Source organism: Stegodyphus dumicola, chromosome 1, assembly GCF_044657685.1.
Source record: "Stegodyphus dumicola isolate Sdum_Otavi_A_Nest chromosome 1, ASM4465768v1".
NCBI lineage: Eukaryota > Metazoa > Arthropoda > Arachnida > Araneae > Eresidae > Stegodyphus > Stegodyphus dumicola.
In genome coordinates, this window is record NC_140768.1 from 52839720 (window position 1) to 52862436 (window position 22717).

General features: G+C 31.6%; 1 protein-coding gene across 2 annotated transcripts in view; it reads left to right on the forward strand.

Annotated features, from left to right (window-relative positions):
• Positions 1-22717, forward strand: part of INPP5E (Inositol-3-phosphate synthase) — a 107990-nt gene that overhangs the window by 6799 nt on the left and 78474 nt on the right. For both annotated transcript variants that reach the window (XM_085814476.1, XM_085814467.1), the window contains exons 2-3: positions 6609-6729; positions 21111-21208. In XM_085814476.1, the coding sequence (XP_085670602.1) occupies positions 6609-6729; positions 21111-21208 (219 nt within the window). The remainder of the gene's footprint in view (positions 1-6608; positions 6730-21110; positions 21209-22717) is intronic.

The following is a 22717-nucleotide window of genomic DNA, read 5'->3' on the forward strand; positions in this document are numbered from 1 at the left end:
GAGTAGTTGAATGCTATGGAAACCCTATTATGACGTAACTGGTTGCGTGATTGCGGTGAATTTGGAATGATGGGATGGATTTTGATACGTTGTTATTTTGTGGTTTACACGGTAAAATGGCTGAATGTTGTAAAATTAATTTGAAGTTTCTGTGCGATTTTGATCGAAAGAGAAAAAATCATTAATTGACAGGTGTGTAAATGAAGTTTTACTACAAGGTGTGTAAATGAAGGTTACCATTATAAGTGTCCTGTTTGTAGGAAGGAAATGCGTATGGTAGAACGTCGGAGGATACCTGCATGACAGAGGATATTTTTTACTTTCATTTTTGTGAATTTATGTGGTGACGCCATTATACAGATTCTAGTTCAGATAATTTTAGGAAGTTTTTGGATGCTGTTAAGGAATTTTTTTGATTGAAGACAGGGAAATTCGTAAATAAGGTAAGTGGATATTTCCTTTGTGTAGTGCTAAGATGAATTTCCTTTTATATGTTATTTCATTGTTTTATTTAAAATCTAGTTTATTGAGATTATATATTTTTTGTTGGCTGCTCCTTTGACTTTTTAAGTGAATATAGATGGATGTGTACATGGACAAAGGGAGTGTGCAATGCCTAGTTTCTGCAATTCTCTGATTTTTTTTAAAGTGAAAATAGGTTGAGGTGTACATGGATACTGAGTTTGTGCAATTCTTTGACTCGTTATTTTGGATATGTGTAGCATCAATTTTTGCCGGAAAAATCGCCACTATACAAAGCCAAAATAACAAGTCAAAAGAATTGCACAAACTCAGTGTCCATGTACCGCCAAAAATCACCAATTATCGCCAAGGAGCACCAATAACTATATTTTTACCATTTTGTCCATTATTTGATTGATGATTGGGACATTGTCATCACAATGAAAAATTTTTGTTACATCATCTTCATTCATTACTACAGTCAAAAGTCGTTAATTCGGACACCCATAATCTGGAATGATCTATAATCCGGACCTCAAAGCTAAAAACTTTCTGCGCATGCGCCGCATTGATACATGCGCATAGGCGTTTACGCGTGTGCGTAAGACCTTTTACCACTGCGCATATGCGTGGGCACAAGCGCAGAATACGTTTTCGCGGCGCGTTTTATGTATAACGGACGGTATAATCTAAAATTATCTATTTCAGTTAATGTTGATGATTGCGTTGTTCCTTAATCTTCGAATTGGATCAGGCTTATTATTTTTTGCAGACTGTAAGAGCAATAAAAATAAACTTGAACTTTCGATTATGTCAAATAGAATTTCCGATTCTGGAGCTCCCAAAGGATCGTACAAAACGAAAGTATGTTTCGATGTCCATCAAACAAAAAGTGGAATTACTGCAAAAAATGGATAAAGACATGAAGAATGTGACAGAGAGGTTAGTGAAAACGAAAAAATTTCGATTGACGGTATTCTCGGCACAACAATTAACGGGACTTGAACAGCAGAACTTTGTAACTGAACAAGAAATTGTGTCTGTTTATAGAATTAAAGAGAAAGTATTATCACATAAAACGAAGCAACTTAAAGCAACTTACATTGAAAGAAATGTTTAATAAAGTAAACAAATAAATATTGAGCTTTTTTTTTTCTTTTGTAAATTTTGATACTTTTTAGATTATAATTGTTCTTTATTTCATAAATTAAGGTTTCATATTTTTAATTTTAGAATTTCTGCATGCCATCTTACGAGATTTAAACTGATGATCTATAATCCGGAAAAATCGATAATCCGGAATCGCCGAAGTCCCGACGAGTCCGGATTAACGACTTTTGACTGTACTTCTCTACATTTCTTCACAAACTCCATTAAATGGAAAATTTCACCTTGTATGTGATATCAGAAAAGCTTCAAGTTTGTGGCTATCAATCACAATGTTTAACGAGCGGCTATCAATCATAATGTTTAACTATCATCCACTGTTTATTCTTGGCAATGTATCATGAGATTTGCAACTAAAGAGATGTTGTTTGACTAAATTTTGTGTTGCTTCTATTGCATGCTGACAAAGTTAAGCCTGAATTATATTAGTGTAGTTATTTATCATACTTAACATTTATTTTCTGCACATCTTTAAAATGTATTGGAGTCCCTAACAAATAAATTCCCACATATACTTAAAGCTAATCCAGGTCTGGCACTAGACATTTTGTGTCCTGGTGTAGTGTCTGCAGGTTCTAAATTCTAAAAGTTTTGTGTCCAAAAAATGTATCCTTCACTAAATTATATTTTTGCCATCCCTTAATTTTGTTGCTTAGTGCTTCTCTAAATTCTGAAAATTTTTCCTCCTCCAAATTCTGTCACCTGGTGTGGCCACACTATCTTTGACTCCGGCTCTGGGCTTATCCGAATAACAAATCAGTAATTCTCAGTTCAAACATCACAAAATATGATCTTTTGGTGTATGAATATTATTTACAAAATCTATATTTTGAATATGGAAAGAAGCGTAATTTCAACATAAAAGGTTACAATGCTCTTAGATATTCAATTACTAAAATTTTTTTGGAAAATTATGTAGACCACTTCATTAAGTCATTTCTCAAACTGCAGTGTGTAGATAGCCGTGCTATAATGAAAGCAAAAAATGATAAATAAGTATTCACCAGGTTGGCATCAGGGATGTAAATTATCCATTCGGTGTAAAATTAATGATGTTTTGACGTAGAATGCTTCAGTTTGAGATACAAAGCCAAGCAGAAGGCACCTACAGAGCCAAATTATTGATGAAACAGTTTTATGGAAATAAGTAATTCAGTATAGATATATTTTAATTAGTGCCAAAGAGAAATTAAGTATCGAGGTTCTCCACATGTTTTTTATGAAAAAATATCAAATGCACATGCATAAAGCATACAAAAACATTTTTGAATAAATAAATGCCGGGGTTTGGAGGTCCAGATTTAGGTCATTGCAGATATTAGACATCAAGTTTCAAGCTCTGTACTGTATTTATTTGTTTTTCCCAGGCATTTTTAAAAAATGATTAAAATTTGAAACATACCTTCTGGAACAACATGCAGTTGAGTATTTCAAAGTTGTGGGATTCTGGTGTGGAGCAGCATAGCAAGAGCTTTTGTTGCTCAGAGTGATCCATTTTCCATCTCTCTAAATGTACTTTAAAAAAATCTGTGAAATGTCAAAACAATGTATAGGTAAATAAATTTTTTTATTTCAACATTCTAAGGTGCTATTTGTTTTTTTGTTACCAGAATCGTAATGCCATTCTTAAAGTTTCATTGCTTCAATTGCTGTTCCTAGACAATACAGTAAAATTTCTTGAATGTAAGATACTCAATATTTAGGTCTTGGGATTTTCTTAACCAATATGCATTTACAAAATAAGTTTCACAAAAAGTAATACTTAAGGCACTTGTGAGGAAAATTTGAAGTAGTATTACAATATTTTTAACTACATTTTCAAGAGACTGCAAACTATCATTTTCCCTTGTTTCGTCGTTTTAAGCAGTAACAGAAATAAAACTCTGAAATATTTCTCTCTTAATGAAGAGCTCTTACTTATTTATGTTACTATGATCATAAATTAATTGAGATATGTAATTTTAAATCAAAAATTTCAATGGAGCAAGAAAATAATAGCAAGAATATTAAGTTATCGAAATCGTTTTGTAACTTCTTTGAATACTCTGTCCAGTGTAAGAATAATTGTCTCCTTAGTTCAATTCTATATGTCATTCCATGATTCTTAACCTTACCTGTGACCGAGCTGATAAGATGTATGAATATTGGGAGCACCTGGGAGCAAATCTCAAAAACAGAACGGGTGCATGATCATTCTTGTGGTTTATTAATGTTGTATTGTTACTTATGTATTAGCACAACCATCTGGGTACAACTGGATGATTTTTTAAAACTGAAATGGTAAAAGTTACTTAGCAAGTTCAAGTTGGTGCTTTTCATGACTTTTTAAAAAGGTTTCCAAACTGTCAGTATATTTCATAAGTTGGCAAACCTTATCAACTTATTAAAAGGAAACATAAGCAATTTGAAATACAAATTTTAATTTATTAAATAAGGATTATTTGGGTACATTAAAAAAAATACCTTCTTCCCCAGATCTTTCTGTAATTTTTTTTTCTTTATTTTTTCCCCTCCAAGTACACAGTGATTTGTTTTCTCTTAAAATAAAAATATATCAGAGAATTGCAGAGAACTTCGCATCCTGAAAATCTCAGCAACACTGGTTATTTATCAAATGCATCTCCTTGTTGCTCACTTTAGAGATTTTGCAGCAAAATTCTGTGTTCCTGCTGAAATCTTACGGCAGTTTGTTCCGTTGCTGGCAGATTCCTCAAACACGTATTTTAATATCAAGTTTAAGGCAAAAAATATAAATTGCAAAAAATTGAAAAATATATAAATATAAATTACAAAAAAAAATATTTAATTTATGAAAACATTGGAACTTATGTAGTAAAAAGTAACATGTAAGTACCATTGTATTCATGCATATATGGTGTGAATATGAATCTCTTTCTAGTTTTGAAACCATTCATGAAAAATTTTAGTTCTTCATGAAGACATCTATTCCTCTCAACAGATAATTGTAGTGAGCTCTATTATAATCAAATTAATCCTAATACTTCTTTTTCTTCAAAGACCTATATGACTAGTCTTTATCATATTTCGCATGAAAAAATATCACTGACAAAAATATGTTGCCTGGGACAGGTTGCCCCCTCCATTTCCCACTAGCTACGCCAACAGTAAAAGTATGCATTAATAGGCATGATATTCGAAAATGAATAAACAATAGAGATATAGTGTAAAAAATTATTATAAGTGATTTAAATTTTTACATGCTATATTTGTAACATTCTTTTAAACTTTTGCCAGAAAGATTGGTATGTCTCCACCATCTTTGATGGTCCATGGAATTTCATAATCAGATCAGGCATTTTACTTGCATATGTTTAAGGCATAAATATTTCGGCTTTTGTGTTTGAAATGCATTTTTTCCCTCAAATATTTTACATAATTTTAAATGTAGGCTTTTGGTATACTTTAATTATTTCTTTCATATAAAATTATGAAAGCAGTTTGATATCTAAAATGATATCAAATTTCATTCATTCATTTCACATTTCTATGATGAACTGCACATTTGGTAAACTCAACTATCCAGAATTTACATATATCTACCATTCAGCATTTCATGAGCTTTCAAGTATAGTCGAGTTTTTACTGTATATGTACCCTTACCTTTGAGGAAAATGACAGAGTGAAAAAACATACCCTTATGCACAAATATTCATAACACTAAAATTTAAAGCAGAGAAGAGCTAATAAATTCTTGTGTCCATGTGTTGGCTGGACTTGTATCCGATCAGTTTCAGTTTCTTGGGTATATAATCAGTCTTCACAGTGACTAGAACCATCGTTTATATGGTGGTAGGCACGGGCTTGGCAGGGACTGTACTGGTACTGTTTTGTCTGTTGCCTTCGATGTGGGGACACTCTCACGTAGATATTAAGGGCTGTGCGGGGAAGGGGGTTAAGCTCCCCACTCAGCCACTGGCGATGGATTGTGGCTATGAACATGAGAAGTCCCCGTGGGCTGATCGGGGAGTGTGGTGCCCCTCTGTACATTCTCCAAGCTGTGGAGAGCTATTAACATGTTAAGGCAGCTCATAGAAGCAAGCCAGGAAATGGATGCTCCACTCTTGGTGTTAATGTGTCCATGTGAGATTAAAACATGATTCATAAGAATATGCATCTTAGAACAGTTTTTGCAGAGTTGGATTATAACTTTTAACTCTCTGTTTGCTCACTTTTTTTGTATAAAATCGCTTCAAAAACAGCATATTTTTAAAATTTCATATTTGAAATCTACATATTGATTCATGAAACCTTTTATTGAATATATGAAATTTAGATGGAAAACCAACTTCATCTGTTGAGCAAAATATGATTTAAAGTCGAAGTACTGCACAAAATGCATTACTGATGATTAAAAGTTGAAACATTATTATATGCTGTTCAGAGGCAATAGGGATAACAAATACATGGATATCCCGGAATGAGCAAATTTTGGTACATTTTTGTTGCCCATGAAAATTACGGGATAAGCTCTCAGAGGGTTAAAGACCCTAAGCACTTAAAAGATTTTGGTGCTTCTCTTTATATTTGTCTGTTTTTCCTGCCCCTTCCTTATCTTTTAGTCTTGGTTTAGCTGCATCTTACATTTTGTAGTAAAACTGGCAATGGAATTTTTTTTTTTTTTTTATGTTTCTTAGCACCTTTTCATGATGTTATCTTTCCTTGATGCCTTAAGCACATATGTAATTTGCTTAATAATCTTGATTTTTATCAGGTTTTAAAACTGTATCACAGATTAAAAAATTTATTCAAAGTATTTTAGGTTATGTCAGTGGAAATTTGTTTTCTCATTTTTTATACATATGTCATAAGTATATTTTCTCATCATAACTTCCATTTTTAAGTAATATAATAATATTATTTTATAATATGTTATGTATAATATACTTAATATTATTTTTCTATTTTTAGGTAATTCTTGATGATTTTATTTATTCATTTTTTTATTTTTCCTCTGTTAGAAGCTATGTCTTTGGAAGTATAGGACCTTCAGGTTCTCTACTTGGAAATGAAGAGCTGTTACGTTTTTTTCCGGATAAAAAAGTGTCCATTTTTATGGGAACATGGAATATGAATGGTCATGTAAGGAAAAAATTCAAAATATAGTTTTTTTGTACTAAAAACTTCTTAAATGATTTAATTATATATCCAAAAATCATGTATATCCCCCCCCCTTAAAATCTGAAAAATTAAAAGAACATCTATTAAATTTTAGTTGCTCATATGAATCTCATTAACCCCAAAGCTGAACATTATATTGCTAATTAAAAATAATCTTCAGATTGTGGTATACAGTTACAAAGAAATATGCGGTAAATCAAATGTGCGTCAAAGCACCAAATGTGGTAGCCTGTTTGTATTGTGTCAGCAATAGCATCTTTGCAAGAAAACAGGAAGAATGATCATTAATCCAATAATTTTCAATCCTAGATTTTCATTTCCTTTTGTGTTGAAGTCCATGTAGTCATTCTTCACTGAATTTGTGCTCAGTGCCAAATTTATACTATTTTCTGATTTTTTCTATAGTGAAAACAAAGTGTTGTGTACGTGCAGCAGCAGTTTTATTTGCTCAATATACACAGTTTTTACTTAAAGAAGCATCAGGGAATTGCACATTTTGTAATTGTGTATGCTAAGCATTATATATGTTACCTCTAAAGTAAATGTGCACATTTCCTAGCTAATCTGCAGATTAACTGATTTGCTTTAAGTGCAGAATCAAGAATTTTCTGCATTGTACCTAACGACAATACGGAAGTCGTTACATTAACGACTTCCGTATTGTTATAGTTCAAAAGTTGTTTCTCTTATTTCATTTCCCTCTTCCTCCACTTTGCACAATACCTACTAAATACTCACTAATCTGCACATTACATATTAGGTGCTCGCTAAACTGAAAATGAAATCTTTGCTGGAACAACAGCATTGTTTCTGTATGCTTAAATTAACATAATGTTATTTATTTATTTTTTGATATCTAAAGAATCAAGTTAATACATTCAAACAGTCAACAAATTAATTGATAGAATCGATCATTAATCAATTAAAAAACTATAATACAAAGAATAAAATGGTTTAAAATATTATTACAATTAAGGAAAAACATATGATAAAATTATGTTCTCTTATTAGTGCAGTATAAAGATTGGTGACACTTTGAATTACATAGCAGTTACATAGCAGCAGAATTACATAGCAGTGCAACAAGCACACCTATTTGTGGTACATTTAAATTTGCAGTAACATTTTCTGAAACCATGTCCGATCAACAATTTAAAAGATTAATTGATAGAATCGATCATTAATCATTTAAAAAACTATAATACAAAGAATAAAATGGTTTAAAATATTATTACAATTAAGGAAAAACATATGATAAAATTATGTTCTCTTATTAGTGCAGTATAAAGATTGGTGACACTTTGAATTACATAGCAGTTGGAATTTGCAACAAGCACACCTATTTGTGGTACATTTAAATTTGCAGTAACATTTTCTGAAACCATGTCCGATCAACAATTTAAAAGTGAGGGCTGATTTAAGCCTACTTAAATTTTTCTGTTGTTCCAGCAAAGATCTTATTTTTGTTTTCATGTATACCTAGTAATGTGCAGATTATCTAGGTAGTTTATAGATTACCTAAGTAATTTGAGAAATGATATAATTTTTCACATTTTAATGGATCACCCTGGTTAATTTGCATATTAGCTCGATAATATGCAGCATAACTGATTTCCGAACTTTAGCAGTAACATATATATATATATATAATATATTTATTATATATAAAAAGTGTATTCTTTTCTTGAAGTTTTATGTATCGTTAGGATTGTGACCAACTAGTTAGATTTTGTGCTTCCATTTATGTTTATGCTAATTTGCAGATTAACTGATTTGCTCGATAACTCAAAATATAGTTTTTAACTAATCTGCAGATTTATTAGTTAATCTGCTAAGTGGTGGCCTGTTAACAGAAAAGTACAAGCTTAGGAAATGCATAATTTACCAAGGGCTGAAAAAAAAAAAATGAAGAAAAACTACGGTTCTTTATTAATGCATAAATGTGAAAGAATTATACTGAATAAGAAATTCAAACTGAAGAATTTTTTAATTAATTTTTAGAATATGATTTGTTCTTTAATTTTCTGACAAGTTCAAAAGATATTATAAACTCTGTAAAAAATTTTCTTCTATAAATGTTGATAAATTTGCATGAATAAATTATTATAATCTGACATTTTAGGATGCTTTTTTAATTTAAAAAAGAATTTGACATGGAAACTACAGGAATTAAAAATAATTGCTCAGTTTTTACTTAACATGTTAGATGCAGCATTTGTCCCTAGGATTTAGCATTAAATGAAGAAGACAAGTTAGTACTTAATGTGTCTATGATATTCTAAAAATTAGGAATGGGGAAAACTTTAATCAAATGAATTTATTAATGAAAGAGTGCATACAAGCCACATAAAGGTATTCAGTAATAGGACATGCCAAAAGAAATATTTAGAAAATTTTACCTCATAACTTATTTTATTTTTCTTTTGATTGCATAGTTATGAAATAGATGGGGATAAGAAGTTAAATAAAGTTTTAATTGAATTTGGCAGCTAAACAATAAGTTAAAAGCAATTATAGCATTTAAATTGTCATTTTCTTCTCTCTGTTAGTACAAAATTTAAAAGCTTTGTATAGATTATTTTATTTTAAATTTTAATTTAATTTATTTATTTTTATTTGCATGTTAGCACAACCATCTTATTAGAATTCATCAATTTTCGGAATGTGCCAAACTCTGGTAATTATGCACTGAACAGTTCTTTAATTTTAACAAACAACTTTTGTTATGTTTCATGCTACAGTGGTTTTTTGTGATATCTTTTATCTCAAACTCAGTTTTGAAATATGTACTTGTGGAATGTTTAGATTTTTTACAGGAATAAGTATTTTTTACTTCCTTGTACGAAGTAAAAAGGAAGTATTGTAATCGCGAAAAGTTTCAGGCAACATATTTCAACGAAAATATCCATTTTGAGCGCTATCGAATGCAATTTAACGATGTTTTTGCGTGATATCTGTACGTAAGGACAGAATAAAAGACTCTTTTCCTCCAAAAAAATTATAAAACTGCTTTAAAATTAATTCTGAAGATAATTTTTCGTGGCGTCTGTACGAACGTATCTCGCATAACTCAAAAACGAGTAGCCTCAGAACTTTGAAATTTTGTATATAGGACTGCTATAACATGTAGATGTGCACCTCGTATTTTGGTTGCAATCGGCCGCACCAAACTATATAAATATATATATATATATTTATATAATATATATATAAATATATTTATATAGTATATAAATATATTTATATATATATCCACTCTGTTACCCGGCTCAGTGATCTCATTATCTTTACTCTTATATGTTTGTAAATTGTACATTTTTTTGCTTTAAAAATGATTGAATTATGTTGTTTTTATCTTCCGGTTAAGGTTTTTATGCCTTTCGTAATTCTGGAAGCAATATTTGTACAATTATCAACAATTTAAAAGCTGTTTAAGTGCCGTTAAGTTTAAATGACATGGCGGACATATTTGTTTACATTTGAAACAGCAGAATTGTAGATTTGTTGCCAATCTAGAGAGACTAAGCTTCGCAACACAAAAATAACGCATTCATTTATTATTGCGAATTAAATCATGCTTAATCCTTTCTAGAATTTTTTCGAGGAAATAAGTGTTTAAGATTTACTCGTAATTTTGAATGCAGATATTTTGAGGTTTTATGTATTTTTGCCTTGTCGCGAAGTGAGAGCTGAATTAATTAAATGAGAAATACTAAATCGTCTGTGAAAAACTGTTTCTTTTCTGTTTTGTTTGCTTAATTTCTTTCATACATCGTTTTAGCTTTATTTTAGTATTTGAATAGAACATGTGGCAACGATAATTCTTCAAATGATATAAATTTTGTGCATTCAGAGTGTCGTTATAGTAAACAAATATCCGCGATTCAATTCACCTATAGATGGCGCTTTCACTCATTAGTATGGCGGATAAAACTCGGTATTTTGATTTCTGATCTGACTTCGTACATTCAAAAATGGAGTTACGTAGCTCTTCCGAAATGTTTGATTTTGTTCAAGGAGGCGTAAATTCTCGCTGTATTACTGAAGCAGAGAGCATTTTAAAAAGCTGATCATTTGGTAATGCACGGAATTTTACTTGAAATCCAATGTACAAGTTTTGGCTTTCTATTTAAGGATAAGTTCTATAGCGTCCTGATCGCATGAAATTGAAGGACATTTCATTGTTCAAAAAGGACAAATAAAAATTAAAAAAAAAAAAAGAAAAAATTCTTGTTCATGTAAAGGAGGAACTGCTGGCTGTTGTAGGAAATTGTGTCGCTGTTTTATTGTATTGTGACAGGTAGCTGATTTTAACGTTCACTGATTGTAAACAAATGATTTCATGTGTTTTACTTGGGATTTCTAGAAAATCTGTGCAGTCAAAAGTGTCTTTTTTTCCCATAAAAATAATATTGAATCATTATATGTATACTAAAAATATATTGATCTATTATATGCATCTATTGTATTTATTATACACATGATAGCACTAATCATCAAATGCAATTTTGAGAATATCAACAAGCAAAGCACTTAAAAATGAAAAAAAGACACTTGTTATAGAACTATTAATATTCTGTATGTATTATAGAAAATACATGCAATGAATAATACCATGACCAAACATTTCAAAAAAAAAAAAAAAAAAAAAAAAGAGCAGATTAAGTATTACCTACCTCAGTACTTGAGAAAGCAATCCTGGCATATAACATGCAGTTAACTTTTGATTACATGATATTACAAGCATTTTCTTTAGTTTTGTCCTACAAGTGGTTTAAACAACTCAATACTGGTAGTTTAATCTCAGCTCAAATCCTGGTGAACAAGCTGGCTGTTCAGTTTTTATTTTTTTGCATGTGTTTTGTGAATAAGAACCAGTTTTTCCTATAAAGTTCTTCATAAAACCATTCTTCTTCAGGCTGATAACCAATGTGCTTAGCCATATTCAAATAGCCTAATCTAACCTTACCTTTTCTTTAGATTCTATATTCACATGTTAGATCTTTATCTGTTAAGATTTCATAACAGGATCACCAGGCTTCTACCAATCTGGCAGGAGCATACTCAAAACATGTCAAAACCATGTGATTTATAACAAAATCGATCATGTTGTCCTTGCAAACCTTTATAAATGTTCCAAATTTTCTTATTAATCTTATTATTTAGAAATGTGTTTATTGTTGTTTTTATATGAACAAAAGCATTTAAATATATCAATTTTAAAAATAATGGAAGTGTTCTTTTAATCAGTTTTGCTTTTCTAATGCTGTTTTTAATTAATAACTTTATATCTGAGCCAAAAATTCAAGAATAAGTCTATTAAAAAGGTCTGTGTGATAAGTCTATTAATTAATTAATTACATTGTATGAACTTCAACATCTTTGAATATGAAACACCGAACTAACACTTTGAATATGAAACATTCTATATGAAAACACAGAGTCCATTCCAATCTAATAGAAGAATAAATTATACTTACGAATTCACAGTACGAGCTTCTCTGTATTATATTACACAAAGATTAGAAACCAAGTCTCCACATAGAAAATCTTACACTTATATGATGGTCTTGTATTAAAACAGAATTGTAGCAACATAGATGATATGAATTACATTATGCCAAAGAATTATTTCATTCTAAATAAATTATAGCATTTAGTTTAACCAAAGACTCACAAAACAAAATTTCAGATTTGGGTTAATCTTTGGATTATGGTAACTTAATGATTTTTTGGCTAAAATTTGGTGACCAACCCTGCTACAGCAACCTGCTAGTTTTTGTTCGGACGCCATTTTGTTTTCACAAAGTAAAGGCATGTTTTTTTTTTTACTCAACATTTCCAACAATCTGCTAGCCGAATTACGCTTATGCTAGAACGTTTATGGAATAAAAATGCTTAATCATGACGAAGATTAGGTGCGAAATTGGGACAAAGGGCAGAATCGCCCACTGCTTGCCGCGTTTTTACGAATTGCACATACACGGTATCATCCATGTACACGTCGACCTATTTTCACTTAAAAAAACATCCCAAAATTGCACAAAAATGGCATTGCGTACACTCTTGACTGTATCCATGTACACTGCTAAAGTCCTAGCTAGTAACCTTTATCGCCTTACCAAAATGTCCCAAAACTACCTGTTACCATATTCCAAAGATTAGCCCAGATTTGTTGTAAAATTGGTGTCATGTTTTCCTTATGCTATAATAACTCCACACATTATCTACATATTTTCTTGTCAGTCAAGAAGATTGATGGAAATATTGCCCTTTCAAAAATTATTGTAACAGATATTTCTTTTTAAGTTACATGATCAACAGAAACTATAGAGATATAGCATATAAAAAAACCTTGAAAAATTATTTGTGAAAATTTGGGAGGAACAGATGCTATTTATTTGGTTAGATAATCAACAGATAAAAGTGGTTTATTAAGGATTTCTCAGTGTTATATGAAACTACCGAGAATTTATGAGTACATTTTGATATCATGCTTATCCATTATTAGGGCTAATGTACATTGTTATCAGTTTTTGTTAGCCAAAAATGGTCGAAAGTAGAGTAAAAATATTAGGAGTTTGACGATAATCATCAGTATACCATAATGTATTTACATAGAAATATAATACCCAACAGCCAAAAATAAATTAAACTTCTCAAATGAATTTTAGTATGCCATAATGGTTTCATGGGAAAATATAACATACCTCTTAAACAACTACAATCATTATATACAACAGCCATTTCATTATAAAAAAGGCATAAATTATATTAATCAGATAAAATTTTTTGTAAGAGCTTCACTATCTGGTTATAATTCTTAAGCAAACAAGAAGCCATTTCCAGTACCATAATATAATTTTCATAAGAACTATCCCATTCCATCGCAGAATATTAAAAGCGTTTTGGTAGAAACAAGAAATTTTATGGTAATTTTCCAACCATATTCTAATATTCAGATTGTAGATTTTAAAATGTTATCATTTAAAAAGTACAATTTCATAGAATGCAAATTTTGGAACTTTTCCATTTCGCCAGCGCAAATCTCGCCAAGCAGACTTTATTAGCGACAACACACAGTATACACATAAAAAATATAGACAAATGTTAGTTCTAAGAATTTTTTATTTTAAAGGTATAAACATTTAAATGTCATTTAAAATTTTATAAAAAAGCCAATAAATTTGCAAAAAGACATTAATTTAAGAATTTACTATGCTTTCATGGTAAAACATCCTGATTCGCCGGTTCACATCACATGACTCCAAGTGATCTCATTTCACGTAAAGTACGCTACAAAAATTCAATTCTCTCGGTAATTATCTACATTAATTTCAAGTTAAATCTTAATTTGGAATACAAGTTTAAATGCAAGAATTATTTCAGTTTGTATGATTTCAATAGCTTAATCAGAAATTATGTAAAACCACAGTGCTTTACTTTGCTAGTGCATTCTGATTAGAATTAATGAATATAACCTTTGACTTTGCCTTTTCTATATTTTTGCCATCGGGTGAGTGGTATGATAGCATCCTAATTCACATAATTACCACCTGCGAAGACCACCAGCGGCCGAGCGGTAACGCCGCTGAACACTGGTAGTTCGGTCCGAGGTTCGAATCCTGCGAACGGGCTGGCTGCATGGGGGTTTTCGTGGTTTTCCCCATGTGTAACTTGTATACGAGCGAGTTTCCCTTATAAAGTCCTCCACAAAGGCATCCCTCCCTTAAGGCATATAGCCTCCAACTAAGTTCTTAGAATGAAGATCTTCATTTTTTTTAGATAAAATGTTTGTCATTTTTTGATTATTAATTTCTTAAAAATAAAGTTTCACTACATTTAAAAAAATATTTTATATAATTTTGTTACAAATAGATTATAGATCTTATTATTAAAGTCTCATTCAGAAAGTTTACTTTTAATTAATGGATAGAGCCCTATTTCAATGAAAATCATAAGTTTACGAACACTTTGGGAACCACTGTAGTTCTATTAGCAACTCGAAATATATATTGTGATATATTCTAAAAGCAAAATCATGTAAAACATAATGATATAAATTAAATGTATATAACAAATATATAAAGCTCTATAATGAATAATGATCATAACCGTACAATAAATGTGAACACACGTTATATCACGGTAAATAACACTGCTGTGAAATGAATAATATTTCATTAGAAATTTACCTTTTATATATATTTGATAACAAAATGTTATGAAAACAGGTTATGCAACTTAAGAAACAAGTTATATGAAATGCCCGTTAAGTTACTGCAATATCATGACACCATAAATAAGCATATCATAAGACATATTACCAAGATAAATATAATTTGTTCCTTCTTTTACATCAATAATAAGTTTTTCTTTAAAAATTTTAGCACTAAATGCTAAAACAAATTTATTATCGGTGCCTTTGATGCAAGGTCACACGAAGATAAACTTGATTTAGCAAATTTCTGAAAACAAAATCAAAAGTGTTAAATTACAGCAACATCTATTAAACTATTTTTTTTAAGCAATTGCCTGGTAAATTTTAACTTTTATATAAAAACTGAATTAAATTACGAATAAGTGACTAAGCTTGTACAGTATTCATGTTCATACATTGGAAATAAGTTGCACTTAAATGAAAGAGCTGGAAATATAGTCTGCATGATGCATAAAATATGATCAAATCTATTTGTTAAATATTTGAATGAATGCTTACTTTCAGGGATGTAGCTAGAGAGGGACAGTTTTATATATCACTAGCGGACAAGCCCGCTACATGAGGGAAGGGATGCTTTCGTGGAGCGCCCGCTTTATTCACTTTAGGTCACTTGATTTACGTATGCAATCACAAGATATACGCTAGCTCGCATGATTGCTAGCGGGTAAGCCCACAATTTGAGCGGCCTGAAGCCTGCTTTCATTGGCCTTTATTCGAAAGTTGGACCGAACTACCAGTGAAGCCCGCTTTCATTCAACGGGATTTGAAATTTGAAGCAAACTACCAGTGTTCAGCGATTTTTTTTCCTGGGCTGCGCCCGCTGTATTCACATACACATCCACAATTTCTGGACAGTACGCTGGGATTAGAAAGTTGGACCGAACTACCAGTATTCAGCGATTTTACCCGCGCTGCACCCGCTTTATTGACATTATGCATTCACAAGATACTGCCAACATGTTACACATGCGGAAAATCACGGAAACACCTATGCAGTCAGCCCGCTTGCCGGGATTCGAAAATGGACCAAACTACCAGATTTAGCGCTTTATTCACGTATGCATACAGAAGATAGTGCTTAAACAATACACGTGTGTAAAATCAAGAAAACACCCATGGAGTCAGCCCGTTCGCCGGGATCGAAAGTTGGACCGAACTACCAGTGTTCATCGGTTTTGCACGAATATGCATCCAGAAGACACTGCATACACGATACACATGCAGATTTTTATATATCATTCTAAAAAATAACTTAAGATTGATTTGCAACACTTGGTATAAATAAAGATATTTTTACCAAAGAATTAATATTATTTTCAGACTTTTTACTGTCGCACTAAATGTAGAAGCTGGACAATTTGAATATTTCATCTAGCCTCTTCATTGAATGATTTAATGTATTTTTACTCCTCCAAAATATTTTAATGACAAATTTATTCATTCATTTACAATGTTTATCAGATAATATCAAATCAATATGTATATCTGGAGTCACCAAAGGTTTTATTCTCCTTAGCATTTTTTATATGTACTATAATTTTCTTAGTAAAAGTGCTGTATGCAAACAATTACATACTGGCAATGAAAATTTTGAGATTGTGCCAGAAAAAAAAAAAAAAAAAAAAAAAAAAAAAAAAAGCTAAATCTTCTTAGCACTGATGAGGCATCTAATATGCATATATTTTCGATGAGGCTTATAGTTACAGGTATCAACACTGCATAGAATCGACTCCAATTCTAGTTACGAACATATAAGCAACACGATAAAATCAAATTTTTATAATGACATAATAATAGGTAAGAGAATTAATGCATATTTGCCCCAGAAATACAACTAAGATAGAATATGTTTGAGATAATAAATATGATTGCATCTTTAAATAACTATGCAAAATCTTATTTCTTGCAACTAAAAGGCTGTGTATTCATGTATTATTCTTATTCTACTAAATGTTCTACACATTCTTATTCTACTAAATAAAAGCTTGTTATAAATAAAACAGGAATACATAAACAATCTAATAAATTATTGAACTGATCCAAATCCACTGTCCTTGCTTTTATTTGCTAACCTGTATATCTGTATACACATGTCTGTGCACGCTGTTTAATTTACTCCAAAGTTATTTAGTTATATGCCATCATATTTTGAATAATGGCTGAGAAATGAAATTACTTAAAAGTCTCTTCCCTATCAATATTTATCACTGAACAAATACTTGGGTGTTTTACATTACAGAACAACAGATTTTCTCGAAAAAGATACATGTGCCCATTTGATACTTCAAGTGAGAAAAAATACTTTCATCATTAGCTAATTTTCACCATGGATAAATTTTTTTAAGCTACTTTAAAAACTTTTTATTACTAATACTTACTTCAAAATGAACACTGCTATAAAAGATAAGAAAAAACATTTAAAAGCTCAGCTAGTAATAATGGTATGTATATCATTTTATAAGAAACTGTTTGGTGCATGCTATTCTATAGTGGAAAAGATTTGATATCTGTAATACTTTTTATACTAATACTAGATCATCATACCTATTTTCTGAACTAGAAATTTTTTATGCTAACTATCCTGAACCACTGTAAACAGTTCTAAATAGTTTAACAGGAAATGACTCACACACAGAAATTTCAACATTACTAGAATATGAAATTCAATTTCATCATTAACGTTAAAATAATTAACTTTTACTTTTATATGTGTCATTCTATAAATTTTCATTTAAATCATTGCTAACATAAACTGAAACACAATTTAAATTTCTGCAGGTAAAATATGCATGAAAGCATAATTGTACATGTATATGTATTAATAATATTTAAGAGATTAATGAGCTATAATGATTTATACTTCAATACACAAATATGCATGTTTACTTTCGAAGAATACAACATACACGTTTATATGTATGATACACGAGAAAGAAATTCTGCATATATAAAAAAAAAAAAAACTTTTCTTACGAGAAAAAATGTAATCATTTTTTTTTTTTTTTTTTTTTTTTTTTTTAAATGCTTAGAACGCACTTTCATATAATGTCCCACTTTCTTTACAATTCGAAATACGCAAATCCACCCTCTTCGTTTTGCTATCTCGTTCGATATTTTTCGAACCAAGAATGCGATAGAAGCATAACTCAGGTTACTTGCAAGCTCGTGATTTACACTGATGTACACAACAAAACATGCAGTCTGTACTTCTTTTTAAGTTATACATATGCCCACAACAATAAAAAATAAAACGTTTAATTACTTTTTGATCACAACACGCTTCACAAACTAGGTAGCATTATCAAACGTAAATACCGAGCTTTAATGTTTCCACCTTTTAGCCACTAGATGGCGTATCAGAGCGCTGGAATCGCGGATAGTGAATTTTAAAGAGTGCATTTATTCTATTGTGGTTTATGCGCTGTCGACGAAGTAGATTTAATTCCATCCAATCAATTTAAATGAAATTCAAGAAAAAATGCGTATAAGTTAATATTCCGTACAAGGAAGTCGTGCTGTACACATCGGATTTTTTGTTTTTGCAAAACTGCTAAGTATGAATAAGTGGAAAGTACTTAAATTCCACATAAAATTTACTGGAAATAAGGAAACGGGCATAAGTAAATGTTAGACAGACATGTATATTTAAAAAATTCTGAATGTATGAACATGATTTGCAAAGTAGCAAGCGTGTAATAGTCATCGCCACAAAATTCATGCTTTTTCAGTGCTGTCCCTTTTATATGTAAATATAATATTTTTGTTTCTGTTGGTATCTATAGGAACTGGTACTTGTAAAAATTTACAATATGATGTAGATGCGTCTAAGCATTTAACCAACTGTTGGTATCTTCAGATATTCAACCAATATTGCTCAAATAATGTAAGTGCCTTTAGGCATTAAATATTTGCTATAAAAATAGCCATTAGACTATTTTATTGAAGACTATAACTACACTGGTGAAATAAATTAAGAGAATTTTCATATTTGCCTACAATCTCCAGAACTACTGGACAGATTTTAATAAAATTTGGTGTGAACATAGGTTTATATAATATAAACAAAATAAACATTCAACAGTTATAATAGACAGACATGTTTGTGTGTAACACTCATGGGAGTCTGAAGGTCTGAAACAGCAGTTTCAGAAGATGCAAAAGAAAAGGGTTAATAGGGAATATGGTCCTCTCTTATAGCCATACAGGCCTCGCAGCATGATGTCATACTAGAAATAAGGCAGTTTATCAGTACCTGTGGCAATTGGACCGACTTGTTCAGCAACGCTCTTTTCAGTTCCTGGATGGTTCTTGGAAGGGGTTGTGATTTGCAATTGCCCTCCCCAGAGTGTCCCAAACATGCTCTATAGGGATGAAGTCTGGAGACCTGGCTGGCCAATTTATCCGACGGATATCCTCACTCTCAAGAAACTCGTTGACCAGAAGAGCTCTATGTGGCCTCCTATTATCGTCCTATAAGATGAACTCATTGCCCACTACAACCTGGAAAAGACGAAAATAGGGCTGCAAGACCTCATCCCTATACCTCACACCAGTCGCAGAGCCTTTGTCAAAGACGTGGAGAGGTGTGCGGCCATCCAACATGATGCCTGCCCAGACCATTATACTGCCACCGCCATAATTGTTGATTTCGCGAACATTGGAAGGTAGGTAGTGGGTTCCTGGCTCTTTCCATATGAAAGTACGGTGAGAATTAGTGTTTAGGCTAAAACGGTACTCGTCGGTGCACAAAACGGTTGCCCATTGTTCTGTACTCCAATCACTATGCTGCATGCACCATGCTAATCGGACTCTCCTGTCCGTAGATGTGAGCAGGATGCAAACAGCCGGTGTTCTGACAAACAACCCACTCATCCAGTCTTTTGGAAACAGTCACCCTTGTTACATGGGTTCCTGTGGCTGCATACAGGTCCTGATACAGCTGAGAAGCTGTAGCCTCTCTCTTACGCCTTGCTAAAATGGATATATAGCGATCTTCTCTGGCCATCGTTGTTCTTGGACGACCTTGCCCATGCTTTCTCTCGATAGATCCAGTATCTCAAAACTGTTTAAATAGGTTATACAAAACACTAGGCATTAAATTAAACTCTCTGCATATCTGGACTTGCGATTGGCCTGCCTCTAGCCTCCCCACAGTTCGCCACCTCATTCCATCATCTTAACATTGGTGGTTACTCATTTTTACTATTCCGATGTGAATTTAACCAATTGCTACCAGATAACACCAAGAAATTTGCCGAGGTGTACTAGCAAATGCAATTCTTGTCACCCTCCATGCGCTTATAAAGCCTGTTTTTCTGCTGGCTTCACCTACACACACGTGTACGCTTACATATTTGCCGTACACGATTTTCACTTTTATCTAGAGGCAGTGGTTTTTCATTTTAATTAAGTTCTTTTTATTCAATTTGATAAAATATGCAAATTCTCTTAATTTATTTCACCGGTGTAGATAAAATTATATTTATCATAACAGAATGGCTGTTATATGTGTTATATATTAAACTTAGCCACAGTAAAATGTTTATAAAAGGATTCACATAGTACATTGTTTTGATGTATATTTAAAATGTTACAGTCAAACTTAAATTAATTTTATATTACAAAATATTAAAAATATATTGATTTTTGTATCACTTAAAACAGCTGTAATAAAAGCTATTATGGTAGAAATGTAAAAGAATGATAAATATTTTTTGTGGGTGAAGCGGACTTGGAAAGGCAGTACTACTTGGAATGGTAATATCTGCGTATCCTGAAAAAATGTGTCTATTCTACAATATTTTAAGTTTTTTGCTAGTGAAAGGAGGTTCTCTAGAAGTTTATTAAAAAGTTGTGAAGCCTTTATTTTTGCTATATCAGACTTTATTATAATTAGTAACATTCTACATTACTACTTTGCTTTCTGTAATAAAAGCAAGAAAACAGTCTTCATACATAGCAGTTTTAAAATAAAGTGCAGTTTGTGAATGAATTGTTCTGCATGTTAATTCAGTAAATTAAATTCATATTTTAAGTAGTGATGATATTTTAAAATTGTTTTATAAAGACTACTTAAATTTTTATTGTCTAATAATTTTAAGTCATTTCCTATGACACCTAGGATCCTCCCGAGAATATTGATGATTTCCTTTTACCACTTGATATCTCGAGTTTACCTGACATATATGCTGTTGGTATTCAAGAAAGTATGCAATCAAGGTACACAAGCATATATGCTTTCTTAATTGGAAGGAGCATTGTTATTAATGCATATAAATATTTGTTTTGTTATAATTTGGTTAATGTAATGTTAATGTAAATTAAGGTGCTTATCCATGTATAAATTAGTATCTTTTGCATTGCTTTGAATATTCTTTTTTTTGTAGCTGTTATATAAGTATATCAGGGGTGTTTGTGCTCCGGGGAAACCGCGGAATTCCGGGGATTTTGAACTTCGATACCCGGAAATTCCGGGGATGGTCGTTCAAAAGGAAGTAGGGCTAATAATGAATTATTTATTTTGATCTGGGTAATTTTGTTTGCTTTGAAAGCAGAAAACGCGAGGTCAGTGTGTGTGGTGAAAACTTTTCCTTTCTTTCTTCAAAGGCAGTGATAATGCGTGAAAAGGTAGAAAAAACTTTTTTTTTGTTCTTTCCTTATTGCGAGTTATGACTCATTCCCCTGGTTCTCGGACATTCTCTTCTGGATTCTTTTTGGCAAGTAGGCGCGACAGAAAAAAAAGGGAGAGACTTCGTTCGACCAGATGTGCGATCACGTGATTCTGGGTTCAAAGGTCTTATCTCTCCTGGCGTGGCGCAAATAAGTAGAGAAGGGGGGATTTTTCGCCGTATTAGCTATTTGTCATTGATCGCTTCTCAACTTTTTTTTCTCCGCTGTGTAAAATTTTCATTTCATTTATTGATGCACGTGTAAATTTTTCGTTTCGTTTATTGAAATATTTTTTTATTTATGTATGCAAAAGAATTTCAGTATGAAATTTCTCGATATAAATAGTGATATTATACAATTAGAAGAAGGAATGCATTTAGGTGGAATTGGATTGAACGGAGAGATGGTAATGGGGATACCATCAGCACATGGTGCAAGAAAATAAATATTGCTGGACAAGCATATTGTGTTTTTTGTAACTCACTTATGAAGTATGGTGGGGAAGGATTCAAGGTTTTCACAGTCATTCTAAAACTGTGACGCACATAAAATATTCAAAGTACATTAGACATTCAATGACTTTAAGTAATTATGCTAATTCAAAAAATACTGATGACTTACTTGAGACTGATGCTCGGCCATTGGATATAGTGACAAGAAAAGCATGCCAAGAGGTATTAATTAATAACTTCGTTTATCGCTGAGAATTCTCTTTCTTTCAATGTAGCTCCCAATTTAATTGAACTCTGCAAACAGTTGAGCCGCGATCAGACGGCACTAAACTCGTTGCAAATGTCCAGGACTACTGCATGTTATAAGATGAAATATGGGCTCGCAAAAACTATTAAGGAAAATATCATTAAAACTTTAAAGGAGACTCCATTTTCTCTAAATTTGGATGAAAGTACTAGCAATGCTCAAGAAAGTATACTGGCAATATTGGTGCAGTTTTATGACAACAATCAAAATGAAGTTGTAGTTCATCATTTTGCATCTCTAAAGATGGAATCTTGCAATTCAAAAGCTGGTTTTAAAGCAGTTGTTAATACTATTGAAGAT